Consider the following 22862-nt stretch of genomic DNA (forward strand, 5'->3'; position numbering starts at 1 on the left):
ATTTTTCGGACCCACCCATGCACTCTTTTTGTGTTGTTTAGATTTTTATCTTCCCTCTATAATATTCAAGCTATCCCTGCAAGTTGCATACAATTTGAGTCCAATGAATGTCATTTTCGTACAAATGTTGATTCCAGCATCCTGTGATATAAGCTACTGCACTGTGTATATGCTCCTCGTGTGAAAACAGTTGAAAATCATCTTGAGAAGATCGCAATTCCCGCAAAAAGAACAGTAGAGAACAGGAATGCAAGCTGAGTTCGGGTGACTTGAATTGACTTGACACGCTGTGTCGTGAAGGACAGTAAGAATACAGTATACTCCTTGATGTGACGGTGTATTCAGACTGTCCCTTATGTCACGGCACTCCAAGACAATTCAAGCCACGTGATTTCAACTTGCATTGCTGTCCTCAGCTGTTCTTTTCACGGGAATTGGGGTCTGCGCGATATGATTTTCAGGTCTTTGTACACGCGAAGTGCACATAAACAATCCGGCAGCTTTTCTACGTGGATGCTGGACTCCACATTTGTACGAAAATGACATAAGTGGTTTTCAGCTTTCAGGTATAGCTTGTGTGTTAGAGAAGGGAGACAGAAGTGCAAAACTACTCAAGGAAAATGCGTGGACCTGAAAAAATTTCATTACTTGGTAGAGAAGGGGAATTTCACACACTATACAAGAAGTTTGAGGAAGAAGAATCTGCATTTCATGTTTTGGAAAATCTTGTCATCAGTCTTTTTTTCATTTATTACGTCAAACTGCACCGAGAATTACTAAAAGGAACACCGTTACGAGCTGCCATAACATTCAGTACAAGTTTTGCGCAGTGGTATGGCTTCCTCAATATCTTAATCTTCAAGATATATAGTTTTCATTTACATATTTACTTGTCTTTCAATCGTTCGAGTTCCTTATTTGTACTGGGGTTAGCTAGTGAAACTACATAAATATTGCCCATTGATGCTTGTAAATTTTTTTTTACAGATAATTCATAGAGCTAGTTAACAATAAACGCAATTTAGAATGTTTTGACGGGACAGGACGTGACTTGATGTGACGACCAGTGTGAATTGCTCTTTTGGATATCGCCATTTGAAATGTACCGGTATTGTGGAATGTTTTGACGGAACGTGATGACCAGTCTTAATTGGCCTTTACTTTTTTAGTGGTTTAGGAGTTGACGTTATAAAGAGACTGTCTGCTGAGGAAAGTGCACGAATTGAGACCAATTTCCAGAGGAACAGGATATCTGGTGCAGTTGGTGCTATCGACTGGACAAACATTACAGTACACAATCCTCCAAAAGATCCCCAGGTGATATACACCTGCTGCTGCTGCTATACATATCAGATGTTGATCCAACCAGAAATGGGACAAGAACTGTTTAAGCAAATCAAACACGAAGCACGGGTTTCTATGCTTGTTTCTTGCGCTTGAAAATAGCTCTCTGGCAGGTCCTTGAACGAACCTACAAAGATTTTCCACTATGTTTTCCATATATTTTTAATGTAGAATGTACTATCTTTGCTTGGTAATCTTTGAAAGTTGAAAGCGTCTGGCTGTCTGTCAACATTGTGGCATGGTTGTGATTGAGTTCTGTTAGTTTACGATCGTAAAATGAGGAATCTTTCGGTTTCCCGTCATATTGCATTAAATATTCCTGAAAGTAATGCGTTTTCACAGTTTACTGTAGATGTAGCTACAGGTGACATCTTAGGATATAGTGAGAAGACAGTGTATAAATTGTCTGCTAAGAGCGGTGAGATAGAATGTTTTCTCAGTTTGGAAGAACTCGGTCATTTGACCACATGTTACGATATCATAGGCATGAACGTAAATTCTGTCAGCGAAGAAGTTTGCTTGGTGCTAGCCAGCGGTGACATATTAACAGTAGAAAGTTACTCCAAGGAAGTGGAATGTGTCGGAAGTGTCGACAGTGGGGTATCTGCAGTTCAGTGGAGTCCCGACGAAGAAATGATAGTTCTTGTCACCGGGAAAGAAAGCATTATTACTATGACTGGATCATTCGATCCTGTTAATGAAGTGGATTTTCACGATGATGGTTTCGGCGAAAAGCAGTTCATAACAGTCGGCTGGGGGAAGAAAGAAACACAGTTTCATGGTTCAGAAGGGAAGGCAGCAGCTAGAGCAGAAGAGAAACCTGTTGTTCCGTCGGAAGGTGATGATAGAGTTCCCAGAGTGAGTTGGCGAGGCGATGGCAGTCTTTATTGTGTTAGCTTGTTGCACCGTAACAACTTTCGCCAAATAAAAATTTTTAATCGTGAAGGTGTTTTGCAATACACAAGTGAGTACGTACCTGGTCTGGAAATGAGTCTTGCATGGAGACCTTCGGGTAATTTGATAGCATCCACACAAACACTACCTAATAAACACCAGGTAATATTTTTCGAAAAAAATGGTCTACGACATGGTGAATTTTCGTTGCCATTCGCCCCACAGGAAGTGTACATACCTTGGCTATCGTGGAATTGTGATTCAGACGTGCTGGCCGTATTATGTAAGAAGAAAAATTCCGGTCAGTCATTTCTGCAGCTCTGGACAAGCAACAATTATCATTGGTATCTCAAACAAAACTTATTGTTTGATGACAATGAACTCAACTTTAAAGTCCAGTGGGATATCGAAATCAGTTTACGTCTGCATGTATGTCAGGGATCGAGATATATGCGGTATGATTTTTCCTGGGGGACAGATTATAGTTCCATATATTGCAGTGATGCAGATGTTGCTGTTATTGATGGAGGTAACTACCGAATACTTGCAATTGCCATTGTTATTTGGTTGTGGTTGTACTAAATAGCTGTAAGTATATCTTTTTTTTAATTTTTACAGAAAAATTGTTGTTAACATCATTTCGGAATTCAGTGATACCTCCTCCAATGTGTGGAGAAACACTCACATTGCCAGCTGCTATTAGCACTGTAATATTTTCTTCAAGCACATTACACAAGCTTTGTGTGATAATGTGTAATGGTGACCTAGCTATATTCGGGAGAGAAAAAGTTAAAAATGAACATGTACTCATCAGTATGGGGCAGTTGTTATGGGAATGTGAAAGTCCAGGCATAAAACACTGTCTGAATATGCATCATTGGCTTTGGCTTACCGATGAAGTTCTTTTAAGTACTGTCTCTGTGGGACGTACATCAGTGCTCATTAATATCAGCTTGTTGGATGATGGAAGTATTGTAACCAGGTGAGACTTTTTTCTTGAAATAATTTTACATGTGCAATCTTTGTTTTTGACACAGTGTTAAACTCCATCATTAATATTGATGGACCTGTGCTGTGTGTGTGGTAAAAGCTATGTGGTGGAAATCATCCTTCCCCCATCCTGCATTTTTCATAGTTTTTGTGCAATAATCATGCACCAAAATACTCATCAATGGCAAGTTTGTCTCCTGTAAAAAATAATTGAGTTGGTGATGCATTACATATTTCAGGTAAGATAGAGCAGAAGTTATGTATATAGTGCTCCTGGCATGAATGAAAAGTACAACGGTTTTATTAATAAATCATCTTATTTGAATACTGTTTTCTTCTGAATAGAGGTATCTTGTTACACGGAAGCTGGTTCTGTAAGTCAGAAACAGCTCTGGTGTCGATGGTAAAGCATTTTACTCCATGAACATCTGAAACAACTTAAAATTGCTTCAAGTGATTTCAGTAAGCTAGCATTGCATTGTAGCTATTATCCCTGAAAGCTATATATCTGCATTTTATTTATTGATCTAGAATGTCTTTTATATCTTTTTCATTGTGCATAAATTTGTCCGAAATACGGAAGCGTCCGATCCCGCCCGTCTGCTTTGACCCATGGCGTCACAAATATGGCGGAAACGACCATAAACCACGATTCCAATATGTCACACATAAAGTTGGTACGTACACGTTATAAGGACGAAAAAACATCGAAAAACAAACACACACACTTTCGACAAAAAGCCTAATGACACTAACGGGACAAGAGCGGAAAATGGGGTGTTTTTGGGTGGGGCAAACTAAATATAAACAAATTTAGACACCCAACCCCATACAAAACCAGACAAAATGACTAAAAACCGACTTCACAAAACTCCCCAAAAACCACTAAACACAATATCATCTGGAATCGGACACTTCCTTTGATCTATATAGCTCAACAGCAGCTCCTGATCCCATAAATTGGGATTCAACACTTCCTTTGGCCTATATAGCTCAAAAACATTTCCCGATACCAATATCAACATACAGAGACACACATTGGGATCGAACACTTCCCTTGACCTGCGCACTGTTAATTTTATCCATCATATCCATTCCTGAACAAAAACAACAATTGATTAATTTTACTAAATTTATCACACAATGTACAGTGAACAACACTAAATTAACCTTCACACAAAATTGTTAACTCACTGAAACGAATTCCACTACAAACACAGCCAACACTCGAACAATTCTGGATAATGAGCAAAAGCAAACTGAGCCCATTACACCACACAAACGAAAATCCTGAACATCCCACCAGAAACCACAACAAACCACATCACGATGTCATCTACAAACACGCCACACTCATAAACCAAACTCCGCTCCGTCATGACGTCACGGGTCAAAGCTGACGTGTGGGATCGGACGCTTCTGTCGACCCAATTTGTCAGAACATTATGTTCTCTACATTTACACAGCAAATGAACACAGCATTAGTACCTCATATTTTGACATACTTGTGTATTTATTTAATGAACAGTTTGCTATTTTGCCAATAACTTTATTCAAATGTTGTTTGCAAGTGCTCTAATTTAAAAATGCTCAATCGCTTGTGTTAACGGACACCAAAATTGAAAAGAAAACCAAAAGACTCTTATGTCAAGAAGCCAGAAGTAAGTGTTTAAGTAAAATTCAACTACAATTCATTGTAATTTTATGCAAAAGAAGTTGCACAAAAATAATAGTGTATTTATTTATGAACAAACCTTTATTTGTAATTGTTGTGAATGATTTGAGTGTGACCAGCTACATAAGAGGACTGTTCAAAAAGTAAGATGACTTTTCAAATTGCGCAGGCAATGTACATTCGATTATCAGTCTTCTTTTTTGTTATGTTGGTACATATGTCCTGAACATATGTTCCCAGTTTCAACTGTACAGCATACTTTGTTTGTTTTGGCAGATAGAAAGTTTAGATGTGTTTTAGTGTGCTCGGCAATTTTTGATTATTATAAAAAAAAAAAAAAAAAATGGAGCAAAGATATTGCATCAAACTTTGTGTGAAAAATGGAAACAAGTGCTGTAAAACATGTGAAATGTTGATAGTGACATACAGTGAGTCTGCTCTAAGTCCAAAAAAATATTTACAAGTGGTACAAGCTCTTCCTAGATGGCCAAGAAGGTGTCCCTTACGAACCTTGCTCTGGACACTCCAGCTCAACTACAGATGATAATGTCGAAGCTGCGAAGAAAATTGTTTTGTGAAATCGTCAAATTACTTATAAGAGAAGTTGTTGAGGATGTTGGCATAACGGTCAGCTCATGTCATGCATTTTTTTAAAGATTGTTTGCGCACGAGACGTGTGTCAGGGAAGTTTGCTCGTATACTTTTCAATTTTGATCAGAAGAACCGTCACATGAGCATCACTCAGGAGCTCTTGAATGACGTCAGTGATGATCCTGACTTGCTCAAAAGGGTCATAACTGGTGACGAAACATGGGTTTATGGTTATGATGTCGACACCAAAGCCCAACCATCCCAATGGAAGCATCCTGGAGAGCCTAGACTGAGAAAAGCTCGCCAAGTTCGATGAAATGTATTACCTTGATATTATTGCCATTTGCGAGAAGCAATACACAAAAAATGTCCGAAATTATGGAAAAACAATTCATGGCTTTTGCATCACGACAATGCACCTGCTCAGTCATTGTTGCTTGTGAGAGATTTTTTGGCCAAAAACAACACGACAATCATGCCTCAGCCACCATATTCACTGGATTTGGCCCCCTGTGACTAATTTTCCTGTTCCCAAAACTGAAGAGCCCCATGAAAGGACAAAGATTTGAGGAAATAAAAACTGCATCGCTGGAAGTACTCAAGGCTGTACCAAAAAGTGCTTATGAGAAGTGCTTCGAGGATTGGAAGAAGCATTGGTACAAGTGTATTGTATCTGAGGGGATTACTTTGAAGCGGCCAACATGAATATTGATGAATAAATAAATATTTTTTCATAAATACATAACGTCATCTTACTTTCTGAACACAACTCGCATTTACAACATTTTTTTATTTAAATATTATTGTAAAATATTAGTTTAAGATAAGAAAATCATCATGTTTTTGGAATGTAAGAACAATGTATTTTTGGTGGGGACAGCCTTCAGGCAATGGAAAAGCAGACAGTAGTGGAACACTGTGAGAGCCAAGTGAAGACTGGGACTTTCTGAGTGAAGAGCTCAAGGGAGAGAGTCTGGACACTTTTACATGAGTTCAGGAAGGAAGCAGGCGTGCCTGTGTTAATGAGTGGTATTCGACTGTGTTGCTGATCGATTCTGGGTAGTGAACAGCTGCTGCCATACGTTATCTTGTGACAGGGCCTATTAACACACAGTTCTAGTCAGTGCATAGAGTATTTGACTGCAGGATCACAGCTACAGGTTATTAATTACAGCAAATTAATAGCAGGGCATGAAAGCAGATGTGCGCGGCATGACCCTATGACTTGATTGAGCTATTCTTTATTCTTTTTTAACAGAACCGTGCATTGGCCAGGTACCTAAAGCACGAGTAAACACAGGTAAAGAGGCAACTGGCTTGCTTGTATGGGATTCTGTTTGGGAGACTCGCTACTCACCAGTAAATGTTAGGTAATGTCGCAGATTGACTGGGCCAGACTGTAGCTGAAATTTGGTTGTGGTTCTGTTCATCTGAATATTGATTGTTGCAATTTTTCATATCTGTTGAACATCCTAAACAGAACATTCTAAATACCAAATCTACAATTTCATCTTGTTGCCAAATTCTGAGAACGGCGGAATCATGCACATTTAAGCACATTATGCTTGTGGTCTGCTTCTGATCTAGTAATGGCTGTCCATCCTAGTTTCGCTGATGAATGATAACTGGATAGAATTGGAGTAGGTTGGCTATAACATCTGTTGTCTTTCACTCTTAAAACATGAACTACTCTTCTATACAGCTGTCTGCTATATACATATGACTTGCAGACTGGACTGCAGGGGTTTCTGTATTTTTGTTTTTGTGTTCCCCGCTCCCCTATTGAATTTTGACTATTACCATATTTGTTAATTGCTGTTTAAAAACATGTGGAAAGGAACAAATTGAGCGAGTCAGTGCCAGACTACAGATTCACTGGTCATGTTTGAAACCAGTTAGTACAAAAATATGTTTCTGCCACTTGCTTCTTTCATCTCTGGCGGCGATTTGTTAATATGAGAAATGCAAATTTGCTCCATTGTTAAGAATCCATGTTAGACTGTAGGTCTCATAACATGCTAGGTAAGTCAGTTCAAAGAGCAGAGGAAGGCAAGGGCATACCACCCCATATAAGATCATAATTCGTAAACCATTGCTATGTTTTAAGTGAACCTTCAGAATGATGACAGGGTTACTTAGTGGGGGGAAAAAATCACTACTTGTACATGTACCCTAGTTCCAAAAAGGTCCAAGTGAGGTGGAACAGTGGTTAGCACATTGGACTCGTATTCAGGAGGACAGTGGTTCAAATCCCCTTCTGGCCATCTGGATTTGAGTTTTTCATAATTTCCCCCAAATAACTTGATGCAAATGCCCACTAAAATGACATTGTTGATGATTGGACATTAAACACTAATTTCCCTTCTTTCTTCACACAAGGATTCATCTGAAAGCTACCAAAGTTTTTGGTCTTGTTTGTGAGCCTTTTGACAACTCAGAATGTTTTATTATTCAGTGAGTTGTTAGTATTACTTCTTTATATGTATTGTGGGTGCAGTAACTTTAGATAGAGCTCACATTTTAAACTGATTAAACATGAAGTATAAGTCCAGTCTCATAGAGTGATTGCAAGAATGTCACAATATTGTAGCAGCAAGCAACTGTTAACAAGTTTTCTGTTCATTGCTTCAAGTTTTTCCGAGTTATCTCCTTTTTGTAATTTTTCTCTAATATCTTGAAACCAGTGTGTATTTGATTACTGTTACCACATTCTTTGTTTTAAGACCATGTTTATGGACTGGAATGGAGAGTAGGGTATAACACTAATTTAAATTATTGGTTTCTTGATCCTCCACTTTCTATAAATTTCAGGTCGACAGAAGCGTCCGATCCCACGTGTCTGTTTTGACCCGTGACGTAAGGGTGTTGTCGTGTGTGACGTCATTACGGTGCGGAGTTTGGTTTGTGAGTGTGGCGTGTTTCTAGATGTCGTTGTGTTGTGGTATGTTCAGGGTTTTCGTTTGTGTGGTGTAATGGGCTCAGTTTGCTTTTGCTCATTATCCAGAATTGTTAGTGTCGGCTGTGTTTGTAGTGTGGAATTCTTTTCAGTGAGTTAACGATTTTGTGTGAAGGTTAATTTAGTGTTGTTCGCTGTATGTCGTGTGGTAATTTTAGTAAAATTAGTCGTTTGTTTTCTTTTGTTCAGGAATGGATATGACGGATAAAATTAACAGTACGCAGGTCAAGGGAAGTGTTCAATCCCAATATGTGGCTGTGTATATTGGTATTGGGAGATGTTTTTGTGCTGTATAGGGAGCTGCTGTTGAACTATATAGGTCAAGGGAAGTGTCCGATTCCAGATGATATTGTGTTTAGTGGTATTTGGGGAGTTTTGTAATCTCGGTTTTTTGTCTTTTTGTGTGATTTTGTATGGGGGTGGGTGTCTAAATTTGTTTATATTTAGTTTGCCCCCCCCCCCCCCCCCCCCCACCGAAAAACACCGCATTTCCCGCTCTTGTCTCGTTAGTGTCATTAGGCTTTTTGTCGAAAGTGTGTGTGTTTGTTTTTCGATGTATTTTCGTCCTCATAATGTGTATGTAACGACTTTATATGTGCCATATTGGAATCGTGGTTTACGGTCGTTTCTGCCATATTTGTGACGTCATGGGTCAAAGAAGACGGGTGGGATTGGACGCTTCCGTATTTCCAGAATTTCTAGTTCTTTGTCTATCTGAGGAAATAATAGTGATGTAGTCCTCTTTTCATTTAATGAGGTATTATAAACTGTCATAAGAGGTACATAACTTCATAATTTGTGTAATTGGGGTAGATTCCATTCTGTATAATCTTCTTTCATGTCAAAAGACTCATAGAAATTTTGTCCAAGTTTGGGTGTTTCTTCTGAATGTTGCAGGAAAACATTGAATATACCTGGAAGCATTGTATCCCTTACTAAATTATGTACAAGTTCAGGTGCATTAATTCAACTGTCTGATGGGCAAATGTTAAAATACCTACCATCCGAGAATAAAACGGAACAATTTGGGAGAGCAATGCCAGAGCCCTGCACTGTGATGCTGACGTGCACTGTTGGTGACACGGAATGCGCTCTGGGACTCACGAACCGTGGTAATTTGTATGTGACTAGTGAAGGTGAGTGATTCACACACATTGTTAAGATATCTGTGTTATGTTAGACAGCTGTGTACCCAGTTTATGAGCTAGGGGGAGGGTGTAGTGGTGATGGTGGAGGAGGAGGATGGTAACTCATATTAGTTTTATGGAAGTGAGAGTGATGGAGGAAGAAAGCACAATTTATTCCCAAATAAAACTCAAAAAACTGTGTTTTATTAATCACCAAATATATGAATGCTATCATTTTATGATAGGCATTTGCTACCTACAGTGTACTTACTGAAAAAGATGTGGTTTGGGTAAGATTGATTCATGTTATTTTGCCGTCATTCGAATAATGTTTGGATGCATGCAAATACTTTCTATTTTCACATTTTTAGTAGGTTTGGATATTGTCTGGTAACACAAGGGAAGAACATTTTGAATTGAAGGACAGCACTACTGGAAGCTGTCAGAACTCAAGACTCATGTTATATTTTGAGTTACAAAAAGAATGGTGGTGAATGGTGAAATAGTTTTGAAATTTCATCACATACAGCTCTGGGTAGACTTGCTACTAATCAGTATGCATTACATGTTCTCTGATTCTTCGTATAGGAACTGAACTCATTTCTTCCTTGGTGGTAGGACTGATATGAGTTTAGTTTGTCAAGAGCATACTTTTTTCATGAAGGGGGAGGGGACACTGCACGAACATAATATTTAAGTGTATTATTAGTAGCAACATACGAAGAGCAGTGTGACTGCCATGTGTCACAGACTAAGTGTTAACATCTTGACAATTTTAAGATTTTGTTTTGATGTTCATTGTTTAGCTTCTCCTGTACTCAGTATTTTGCTCTCTTCTTCCTTACCAAAGTATCTCTGTGCTATTTCTTCCTATCACTTTGTTCCTTTCTCAGTAGAGTTCTGGAAGACAGATTATTTGCAGCCTCAGTAGAGCTCTCTTTTGGCGCACTTTGTGACAAAAACAATTGGATTTAGCTAACTTCAGTGTGACTTAAAGGAGTGTAGTAATTTATGTGCATAATTCTTTCTTTTGCTGTTTTGAAGATCATCTGCATGTATCACCTTACAACTTCTCCAGTGACAGTTAAATTTTTCAACATATACTAAAATTGCCATGTAAACAGTAAACATTTTCTGTACTGCTGATATTTTCCGACTTTTCTCATAGAATTCATAGAGAGAGAATCCCAAATCCTGCCTGAAGTACGTACCAGAAGATTTTTGGTTGCTGCAACGGACAAAAAGGGGAGGATAAAAATGGATAAATTTCATAATCTCATGATAAGGATATGTATTTATTGGACTAATAGGATCTTACGATTTATGGAGAAAAGAGTCCCCTTATTCCTGAAATATTCAAGAGTGCAGTTGTAAATTATGTATCAGTTTGTAAAAGTTTAAATTTATTTGCATTTTAAATGGAACTTTTCTTTTTCAGCAGATCGTGATCCAGCACTTGTCTCTAGTGGTATCACATCTGTTTTTGTGTTACCAAAATTTCTTCTAATGGTTACATCACAACATACGTTGTGTTGTGTTAAACTGGAAAATTTTGACTGTTTACTGCGTGCTCAGCATGAAAAGGGTGGCAGACGGGTGGAAAGAGGTTCACGAATTGTGGTGGCTGTTGATACTCGTGTTGTTCTGCAGATGCCACGTGGAAATTTGGAGACAGTTACACCACGAACATTAGTGTTAGATGTTGCAGCTCGGTACTTGAATGCTGCTAACTACAGTTCTGCATTTGAACTGTTTCGTAAGCAGCGAATAAATCTGAATCTTTTGTTTGACCATGATCCAGAGAGATTTTTATCCAACATTGACAATTTTGTGGAGGATTTGCACAATCCCTCATGGTTATCATTATTCCTCTCTGAATTGTCCAGTGAGGATGTAGTGCAAACAATGTATGCAGCTTCGTATAGCGGAGGAAGCACAAGAAAGGTGTTTGATGATAAGGTTAGTTTCATTGAAACTAATTGTAAGTTTGCATGCATATTTTCTTGTTCTAGCATCAGCCAAGAGGAAAATAAATGTCAACCCACATTTGAAAATGCATGTGAGACATTAAGAAATGTAACTATATGTCCTATTTTTGAAATCACATGGATTGCATTCAGCTGTGATATGAGACAAAATAGTGGAGAGACTGGAGTTTCTGTGGCTTTATATCCAAAATATTATTCAGTCAATTTTCTGGGACAATGTAAAGATGTTCATCAGTTTCAATGTTATTTATTCATTTTTCATTCATTCATTCATTCATTTATTTTATCAGGTTATGTAACTTCTACTGCAGACCACATGGGAAAAATATATTAAAAACAAAGATTCCAAGACTTACCAAGCGGGAAAGCGCCGGCAGACAGGCACATGAACAAAACACACAAACACACACACAGAATTACGAGCTTTCGCAACTGGCAGTTGCTTCGTCAGGAAAGAGGGAAGGAGAGGGAAAAATGAAAGGATGTGGGTTTTAAGGGAGAGAGGGTAAGGAGTCATTCCAATTGGAATGACTCCTTACCCTCTCTCCCTTAAAACCCACATCCTTTCATTTTTCCCTCTCCTTCCCTCTTTCCTGACGAAGCAACTGCCAGTTGCGAAAGCTCGTAATTCTGTGTGTGTGTGTGTGTGTGTGTGTTTGTGTGTTTTGTTCATGTGCCTGTCTGCCGGCGCTTTCCCGCTTGGTAAGTCTTGGAATCTTTGTTTTTAATATATTCTACTGCAGACCTTCAGACAACAGCAATAAACAAACTACCAGCCATATTTTATTCTTAATGCAGTCATAGGTGTTTATGCTCGCTGTGTTATTGCTCTTAGTCACCAGCATTCCTCTACTTTTTTTACATTACTGTGTTGTTGAAATATAATCACACAGTTTGCTTCATGTAAAACTTGTCAGTTGAACTGTCCCACCTGTGTAAATTCAAACGATCACAGAAGAAAGTGGAATGTTTTCAGAATGTGTAGTTTGCCACCAATGACTAATCATAGTGCTTTATGGTGTGTTATTCAACATAGATAAATGCAGTGATTTTAAGGGAGTTAAGAAATATAACAATTTTTTATTATCTGTTCAATGTATTTGAATGAGTAATGAGCATCTTGGCCAGTATGTTGTAGCATTAGGGTCAGTAGATGGCCTATGAACAAGGTAATTTCCTACCAGCTGTTATAGCAGTAATGACAAATTTTCCAGAAAGTGTATTCCATTGGTGAATCTTGACAACACTGAGAGCTGCTATAAGAGCTGCTATAATTCAGTGTAGGTAGCCAACAGTAAGTGTTGTTTTTACAGGGAATGTGTACCACTTACATTTGACTGTCAACTGCGTAGAAGTGATGATGGACATTTATAAACATAACTGGAATCAAAATGACCATTGTGGGATTTGGCCTGGAGTCATAATTTTTTTTTTTTTTTAATGTGCAGGGGATAACTTGAAGAACCAGACTGAGGCCTATGGAGAAAGAATAATAAATGTATCAGTGGTTTGTAGGATGAGTGTGCACATTTCTGATGAAGAATGGAGATGACAACTATTAAAAACAACTCAGTAGAAATACTTGATTTAGTGATTGAATAGAACAGGCGTGTTATAATGGAAATATTAGTGTTTCGTTTTATAAAATCGTGGCTGTCATACTGAAGTGAAGAAATATTTACGTTCAGTGATGGGCATTAATGAAGAGAACACAAACTGAAATGCTGATATGCTGTGGTGGTCTTTCTGACATGGAGTAGTGATGACTTTCTGAATTATGTTGTAACTAGTGGAGGGATATGGCAGTAGCACTTACACCAGAATAGAATGTTTGTCAGTGGAGTGGAGGCACTAATCATCTTCATGAAGAATTACTCTGGAGCAACACTTTGTTGCATGGAGGATAGTGTCCACATGATTCTGGTACAGGCAAAGATTCTTGTTAGTGAAATTTATTCCCTAGGGCAATTTCCTCATCTCTATTTCCGTTGCAGGGGGCTTACCGCTCTTTGGCGGATTCGTGCTACGCTACTACGGGGCCCCAGCCTTTGCAGCATCTTTTTCCTTCTGTGCTGCATGTCTATTGTCTTGCTGTTCTTTTTCTCCTCCCATGGGGAACATGTCTGGGATGTTTTTGGGAATGTGTTCTGCATTTTCAGTAGCTGACATCAGAACAGTCTCTCCACTGTTTTTCATTCCTTTTTCCTTTCATCATTCCCCTTCTCCTATCCTTACTCTGCTTTGGCATTTGAGGTCCCTCTTTCTTTTCCTTCCTCCCTGTGTGCTGAAGGCTGGAACACATGTCTGAGAGTCTAACAGGTGATTGGATAATGCATTATTCCCCACCCTGGGTTGACAGGTAGGGTTCGCACATACCCCTGGTACAGGCCAGGCCCAGGGAGGGATGATTTCCTGAGCTGCTAGCTTCTCAAATTGCCAATTGGTCCCTCTGTCAGGTGTTCGGGAGGTGTGACGTGAGGTGTGAATAACCACTTTGGAGTCCGCTTTGATCTTCCCCCGAGGACAGCAATTCATCTCATGGGGGAGTCATGCTGCTCCTCCAGGATGACGTTCATAGTCAAGCTATCTCCCTGACTACCTTTGTACCATTTACTTCCCTTGTAGCAGTCCCACCGGGTTTTAATTATTTTGTTTGATGTCCTTGGTGTCTACGTACTGCATTGTTACATTGACTGAAAAATGGGGTTTGTAGATTCCGACACTGACTACTTTGAATGATGTAGCCGACAGATGCACAGCTACATTTTACAGTACTTTAATTTCACTTTGCACAACCCACAATATTATGCAGTTATATGGCCAGTGCACTATTATGTAAGCTTTGATAAGCCTCATTAATAGTTAGTAGGTGAAACTCCACATACTGCTACAATAGTTCACTGTTGAATATCTACAAGCAGTAAAACCTAACCACAAAGTTCACAGTTCATGTAGAATAATCAGGTACGTCTGGAGCAGACACTGTCACTGTTTTTACATACGACCTAATTGTTTAACATCTGTTCTACAGTTAATTTGAAGCATTGTTGTTGTTCTAACCAGCACAGGTTACTTGTCTGAAACTCCACCATGGACTGACTGTCTCGTGACAAAAAATCGGTCTGTAATATATCATTATACTAATCGGTACTGAAACTACACTTTGATACAATTAAAACTTAACTCATTAAATTAACTGGATACATCAAAAAAATGGTTCTTTTTAGCATTTCTTCTAGTGTGAGGGTTATGCCACATTATTTGTTTAAATCATGAAATTAACAAATATAGTTAAGAAAACAATAATTTTCCCAAAATTGTTGATTACTTTGGGACTAACGAAGGGATGGTTTTGCTAACATGTTTTTGAATAGAGCTAAATAGATACTTTGATTACTAGTACTTAGTCTTCCAAATGTTTATTATTATTACAGAATTTATACTTGTTTATATGTCAACAATAGAATTTAAGTTACGAAACAATCACTGATTTTGCCCTATAACAAAAGATACTAACTAGGAATAGTCACAATAAAGTAGAAAATCAATTACATACATAAAACTAAACACAAAATTATGTCTGGTGTTATATTCCTTAAAACTAAGGGCCAACCTATCTCTTGTATGAAAATGCAGATTCTATTCATGTGTGCTAATGGTAAATAGTTAAAAGTAACAAGACTTATTTAAGGAGGCAGATGGAAAACAAGAAGGGGGATAAAAATTATCCCAGCTTGCTTCGTCACACCCTCTGTCATTTGGTGTCACCTGATCAGACTTCCTGATCTTATTTGGAAACTCTCTCACCCCTTTCTACTGTTTCATGACTCCAGTGTGCACCATCCCCTATGGCCTCCCCCAGGACCTCTCAGGGAGGTGCCCTCTCAGCTGACCTTCTCAATGAACGTAACCTCATCTGCTTTAACACGGGAGCACCCACTTTGTTTTCAAACACACACACACACACACACACACACACACACACACACACACACACACACACACACACTTATTCCCATTTGAACCTTTCCTTTTGCACTGCTCAGCTTACCTATCATCTCAAGTGGTCTGTTCACTCTGACACGTACTCGAACAACCCTTTCCCGTGTACTATCTGTTTGCTGACTCCTACCCCACCTACTTGCACCCCCAAAGGCTAAGGCTGGCTAGAGGCTTTTATTTTCCCTGTCGACCTTTGATGAACAAAAATTCCTCAGTGCCGATGACCAGGTAGAATATCTTACAAACGTTATCCTTAATGCCGCATAACGTTTCATTTCTTATACTTTGTTTACCACGCCATGTTCCAGTCCCTTGGTGGACTGAGGAATGCCGCAAGGCAATTCACATGCGGAGATGTGCGCTCCACGTTTTTAACCATCATCGTGCAATGGCGGACTGCATTCATTATCAACAGTTGCACGCACAGTGTCACTGTTTCATTTGGGATAGCATAAAAGCTAGCCAGATTTCATTTACTAGTTCTGTAACAGTTCCGCTCCCTCTTCTGTTGTGTTCGCCAGCCTCTGCTGGCTCTCTGGGACCAAGGTCCAGACCCCGATTTCCAGCCTGATCATGACATATGATGTCATAATGGGCCCTATTGCTGTCTTCAACATCTTGGGCCGCTATTTTGCAGGGATTTTGAGCTTCATCCACTATCGCCCTTCTCTTCTCAGAATCGTGAATACTACAAGCCGCCTTTACTACGAGGGAACTTGACCTTGCTCTTACTTCATCCCGACAGACATTGTTCACTTTCAAATGTTGCAGGACTTTTTTCTTAAGGGGCAAGCAGTTTCTCCTTCATACGCAGGATCACATCTGGGCAGAGCGCGTGTTCCTCAGATGCTGGCATGAAGCCACAGTTGTACTCACACCTAAGCCTGGTAAGGACAATCACCTTCCTTCTAGTTACTTGCCCCATTTCTCTGTGTTTGCAGGGGGATTGAAAGCATGGCCGGCTAATATGGTAGCTCAAATTTTGCAGTCTACTAACCACTGCACAATGTTGATTTCGTGCACGCTGTTCTGCAGTTGACCACTTTGTCGACCCACATGATGAACGATTTTTTTGATTTGGAGAAAGCCTACAACACTTGCTGGAGGACTAGTATTCTCCATACTCTGTGTGGGACTTATGCCCCATTTCCTCCAGGAATCTTGAAAAGACAGAGTTTTCAAGATAAATGTGGGTTCTGCCTTGTTTGGACACCTTTGTCTAGGAAAATGGTGTGCCTCAGGGTTCCACCCTGAGTGTTGTCCTCTTTGATATTGCCATTAACCCTATTTTGGCCTGTCTCCTGCTGGGTATCTCCAACTCCCTTTTTGTTCACGATTTTGTCATCTATTGCAGTTCTCCATAGACTTGTCTCCTTGAGTGGCATCTTCAACATTGTATCGACCATCTTTACTCGTGGAGCATCAGCAGTGGTTTTCACTTTTCCACTAACAAAACTCTTTGTATGAATTTCTGGTGCAGTTGGTTTCTTCCACTCTCTTTACATCTTGGGCGTGTTGCTCTCCCGTTTGTTGAAACTATAAAATTCCTGGAGTTCATGCTTGATAGGAAAGTTTGTTGGTCCTCCATGTGTCTTACTTGGTTGCCCACTGTACGAGGTACCTCAATGTCCTACTTATCCTCAGCTGCACAATGTGGATTTCTTGCATGCTGTTCTGTAGTTGACCATCTCGTCCCTTTGTCAACCATTTCATGAACAGTTTTCTGTGGAAACATAAAACTGTGGGAGTGTTTTTGATTTGGACAAAGCCTATGACAAGTGTTGGAGAAATAGTATCCTCCATACTCTCTACATGTGGGGAGCAGATCAGACCACCCCCCTCCATTTGTACTGGTCTCACTAGACTGTGTGTTTCGTTATGCATCTGCGTGTCCATCTTGCTTACACTGTCTCAATACTACCCACCGTCATGACATCTGTTTGGCTACTGGCACCTTTTACACTAGCCCAGTTGAGAGCCTGTATGCAGAAGCTGCTGAACTACCAATGTCATACTGCCAAGATTTTCTCCTCCAGCAGATATGCATGCTGTTTGTCTGCCATACCCACCCACCTATCCTGTGCCGCCTCCTTTGATGACTCCTTTGATCTCCAGTTTGGAACGCGTCTCTCTTCTCTGTTACCTCCTGGATTTCGGTTTCGCCTCTTGCTCCGGCAGCTTAACTTCTTATTACGTGCCACTTTCCTGATGGATATGAACCCTTCACAACCTTGGCTTTGTGCGGTGGTGCATGTTCTCCACGGCCTTCATTCGCTTCTTAAGGACCTACTCCAGCCTCGCCCTATCTTCATAAGTTTATCAACCTCCCCAAGGAACTTCACAATAGTGCTGTTGTGTACACTGATGGCTCTTGGACTGACCATGGTATCAGGTGTGCCTTCATCACTGACCTGTATATTTTTCGTCATTGGCTTCCGGAATGCTGCTTAGTATTTACAGCAGAAATCTTTGTCCTGTATCAGTCTGGCTTTTCAATTTGGTCATCTGTTCAGATTCTCAGTGCCCTTCAGAGCCTCTGTTTGCTGCACACCATCCATTTCTTAGTGCAACGGGTCCAGGAAATCTGTTACTTACTCACTCTTGATTGAGCCACTGTGATGTTTATGTGGGTCCCTGGCGGTCACATTGGTCTGATGGAGAACAAGGACACTGTTGCTGCTGCTAAGGTTGCAGTCCTTGTCTTTCAGCCTGCTAGTTCTTCCATTCCCTCCAATGATCTTTGTGTTGTCTTCTGTCAGCAAGTGACGTCACTTTGGCATCACCACCCCTCCTCCCGTCATGAGAATGAGCTCTTGAGAATTAAACTTTTCCCAGCGGCTTGGATGACTGCTCTCAGCCCTCTTGCTTCGAGGAGATCATATTCGCTTGGTTGCATATTGTGCACTGTCTTTTTAGCCGTCGTCATTTGTTAAGTGGTGCTCCCACACCACTTTGTGCCCCTTGCCCTCAACCTTTGATGGTTGATTTCCTTATGGAAGGACTGTTTTTTAAGTACTTACATTCTCATTTAGGTTTGACATTGTGGTTATTGGCCCTGTTGGTGAACAATGTGCAGGCTGTTGACCGCATTTTACTTTTTGTCCGTTGTAGCAATATGATGAAGGACATTTAATCTTTAGTTCAGGACCTCCATTTCTCTATTTCATATGCCATTCAATGTATTTTATGGACTCTTCTCCAAGTCCCTGTTTTTAGGTGTCTTTCCTTCCGTTGATTGGACTTAATGTGAAGTCATTTTTAACTCCTTTTTCGTCTTTGTGTTCTATAGTTCTGACATGGGCTTGTGTGACTCTAGTTGTTTTGGTACCCTAAAACAAAACGAAACAATTTTCACTTTAGCCCTAACCTAGCTGCCAGTGATATACGTGTCTTTCTTTATTTCAACCTTATTTCCTTCTGTGCATTTTCATGACGGTTCCAATGGGATATAAACTGGCGCCAGCTGGTTATTGTCAGAGCTGACATGTTTTTACAGAGAGAATATATAAAATCTTCTGCCACACTATGGCCAACAGTGGATGTTCTACTGTGGAAAAGTAATGAAAAATACATAGTCGCATACAGTCTAAACACTAGTGTTGTTGTTATCTGTTGTACTTCACACCAGAAGCAGTTGATAGCTGCAGAACATATGGGGTACATAAATATAGTCCCCATCCCATCCAGATTTGTATTCCTTTAAAGAATCACTATGGGTTTCAAAGTGAGACCAATATCCTATAGATCTATAGTACACAGAATTTTTTTAGTGCAAAATTAATGAAATATCGGTATGTTACAAGTGGAATGCCAGGAAGACTGTTATTTCTTAGTCCATAAGATGCTTATAATAGTTTCCACAATGAAACTTTGCCTTGAAACCTGGCAGAAAAGCCAAAGAGATTCTTGGCATATGTCAAGTATGCCAATGGCAAGACACAATCAGTGCCTTATCTGTGCGATAGTATTGGAGATACTATCGAAGTCAGTGCTGCCAAAGCAGAATTACTAAACACAGCTTTCCGAAATGTCTTCACAAAAGAAGGCGAAGTAAATATCCCAGAATTTGAATCAAGAACAGCTGCCGACCTGAGTAACATAGAAGTAAAATCCTCAGAGTAGTGAAGCAAATTAAATCACTTAATAAAAGCAGATCATCTGGTCCAGACTGTATACCAATTAGATTCCTTTCAGAGTATGCTGATGCAACAGCTCCCTACTTAACAATCATATATAACACATCAGAGCTCATACGGAAAGATATACGTGTTTGTTCTTTCCGCGTGCTAGATGAGATTGGAACAATAGAGAATTGTGAAGGTGATTTGATATACCCTGTGCCCGGCATGTAAGTGTGATTTGCAGAGTATCCATGTAGATCTGAAACACAATTCACATAATAGCAGCAAGTAATTCCAGAAGTTGAAACAACTAAGATGTTAACAGGTTATATCTGAGAACTTTAGGGCATTGAAAATGATGTGGCTTGTAATAAAGAAATTGTTTGTAACACAAAATTATGTCACATATAGTAGTTCTTAAAAGTTTGAAGTTACTATGCACTACAGAGTAAAATTTTGGTTCAGTTATAATCTATCACAGAACAGAAATATCACAAAAGGGGCAGTAAGGACACACATGAAGAAGTTTCTGATCTCTGCATTAAATCACCACTACATATTTTGGCAAACTGTTGATTGTAAAATATTGCTATAACATCAGTTATGGTTGTCAGCTATTGACAGTGCGTGGAGAAAGGCATCAACAGCTAAATTTATCAAATACACCTAAAATAGCAAGAAAAGAAGAGAATGTTATTCAAGGATGTCAATATGAAAAATTACTTTCACAGTAAGTTTGTTTTTAATTTTGTGCATACTGTTCTTTAGTCACAATAAGTGGTAGAGCTGTTGCCACCAATATTCAAAACAGATGTATTGTGCCCACACCAGTCACTGAATCACAGGCAGCTGTAACAGAGGTGATAAACACATATTTCATGAAAATGAAGTGACCTGCCAGACTATAATCTAAACAGTAATGATGAACTCGTGGTACAAGCTAACAAATATACATATCTTGGAACTAACATTAACAGCCATTCTAATAACTTGTGATAAATTACAGTCTGTATTGAGGAAGCCAGAGAACACTTTGTAAAATGAGTAATGCATTCAAGAGACATCACCTCTTAATCAAAACAAAATTAAAATTTCTATGTTGCTACACATTTCCCATCCTTTTCTGTGGAACAGACATGGATTTTGACTGAGATTATGGGCAAATGAATGGATATATTTGAGATGTGGCTGCTAAGAATGCCATGGGCAGATAAAATTGCTAACGATATTTCTGAACACAGAAAAATGCAGTATCTTGGCTATGTAATGAGGAATGAGAATAGAACCTTCTGCGAATGAAAATACCTGGTAAAAGAGGGTGAGGGTAAGGAAGAGGAAGAACATCTTGGCTCGGTAACTTATGGATGTGGACTTTGCACACAAGTGTAGAACTTTTTCAAACAGCAGTGATATAGCTATGATGTTACGAACAGCTGTAAAACATGAGACACTAAAAGAAGAAAAAGAATGAGGAAAAAGAAAGAAATATTTAAATAATTCTGAAAGCTTTAGTCAAACAGTGCTTTCTTCAATGAGTGTATATCCATTCTTCAGTTATTTCTGATTTATTGGCTTATAATTTAAGTTTTTCTTCTGTTTACAAAAAGATGAATTAGAACTATATAAAAAAAATATTTCTTTAACAGTAGTCCTATGTTGGATTTGTGTAAATTAAATTGTTACGGGAAAAATAGAAGGAAATAAAAATCACCAGCTATGTGCATGGTATTTTGTTACATATATCAGAATTACTTTGATTACAGTGTAAAATGTTTGCCTGTTGCATTAAGATGGCAGTGTGTCAATTCTACTCGTACGTGCATCTGACTTAAATGATGTATCTAAAAACAAAGATGATGTGACTTACCCAACGAAAGCGCTGGCAGGTCGATAGACACACAAACAAACACAAACACACACACAAAATTCAAGCTTTTGCAACCAACGGTTGCTTCGTCAGGAAAGAGGGAAGGAGAGGGAAAGACGAAAGGATGTGGGTTTTAAGGGAGAGGGTAAGGAGTCATTCCAATCCCGGGAGCGGAAAGACTTACCTTAGGGGGGGAAAAAAGGACAGGTATACACACACGCGCGCGCGCACGAACACACACAAACACACACACAAACACACACACACACACACACACACACACACACACACACACAAGCAGAAATTTGTAAGGCCAAAGAGTTTGGGCAGAGATGTTAGTCGAGGCAGAAGTACAGAGGCGGGCGAGGCAGAAGTACAGAGGTGCGTGCGTGCGTGCGCGCGCATACCTGTCCTTTTTTCCCCCTAAGGTAAGTCTTTCCGCTCCCGGGATTGGAATGACTCCTTACCCTCTCCCTTAAAACCCACATCCTTTAGTCTTTCCCTCTCCTTCCCTCTTTCCTGACGAAGCAACCGTTGGTTGCGAAAGCTTGAATTTTGTGTGTGTGTTTGTGTGTCTATTGACCTGCCAGCACTTTAGTTGGGTAAGTCACATCATCTTTGTTTTTAGATATATTTTTCCCACGTGGAATGTTTCCCTCTACTACATTCATGACTTAAATTATGTGTACATTAATTGAGAATATAAGTAGATGAGAGTATTGTTTGAGTTGGCTGTATTAACTTCCACAGATACAATGTGATGACAGCGATAGTGTTGGTAATGACAATGGGGGGGGGGGGGGGGGGGGTCTAGTGCTGCCAGTAATGAAATGGGAGGAGGAGATAACTCACTGCTTAAGATGGATAGTTTTCATTTATGTGTTCATGCCTTAATGCAAGGTAATGAGGAATGAATTTATTCTTATTAATGCCTTATAATGGTTTCTCTTTTTTATTCCTCTCAAGGTTAATCTGGTTTGTGACAAGATACGTGAGGCTATCCAGAAGCGTGATGATGCTTCACTTTATCTTTTCCCCGTCCTGACAAGTTATGTGCGTAAAAACAATAAAGATGATCTCGCATGTGCACTGAAAGAAGCTAAGGCTTCTAAGCACATATCTGTTGATGAAGCTCTTAAATATTTATTTTATATGGTCGATGTAAATGAGATGTACAACATTGCACTTGGTCTTTACGACTTTGACCTAGTAACATTAGTTGCATCAAAGTCAACAAAAGACCCTAAGGAATACCTCCCATTCCTGAATGAGTTACGCAGGTATGGCATGACAATATAATGTATTGA

At 39.4% G+C, this 22862-nt stretch overlaps 1 protein-coding gene across 2 annotated transcripts in view; it reads left to right on the top strand.

Annotated features, from left to right (window-relative positions):
• Positions 1–245: 245 nt before the first annotated feature.
• LOC126281433 (elongator complex protein 1) overlaps positions 246–22862 on the top strand; it is a 114105-nt gene continuing 91488 nt past the window's right edge. The window contains exons 1-5 of one of the 2 annotated variants that reach the window (XM_049980397.1): positions 246–2767; positions 2857–3220; positions 9348–9586; positions 11019–11536; positions 22522–22835. In XM_049980397.1, the coding sequence (XP_049836354.1) occupies positions 1621–2767; positions 2857–3220; positions 9348–9586; positions 11019–11536; positions 22522–22835 (2582 nt within the window). In that variant the 5' untranslated portion in view covers positions 246–1620. Of the gene's footprint in view, positions 2768–2856; positions 3221–9347; positions 9587–11015; positions 11537–22521; positions 22836–22862 lie in introns of both variants that reach the window. The other variant, XM_049980396.1, reaches the window with a different exon arrangement.

Source organism: Schistocerca gregaria, chromosome 7 (genome assembly GCF_023897955.1).
Source record: "Schistocerca gregaria isolate iqSchGreg1 chromosome 7, iqSchGreg1.2, whole genome shotgun sequence".
Taxonomy (NCBI): Eukaryota; Metazoa; Arthropoda; class Insecta; order Orthoptera; family Acrididae; genus Schistocerca; species Schistocerca gregaria.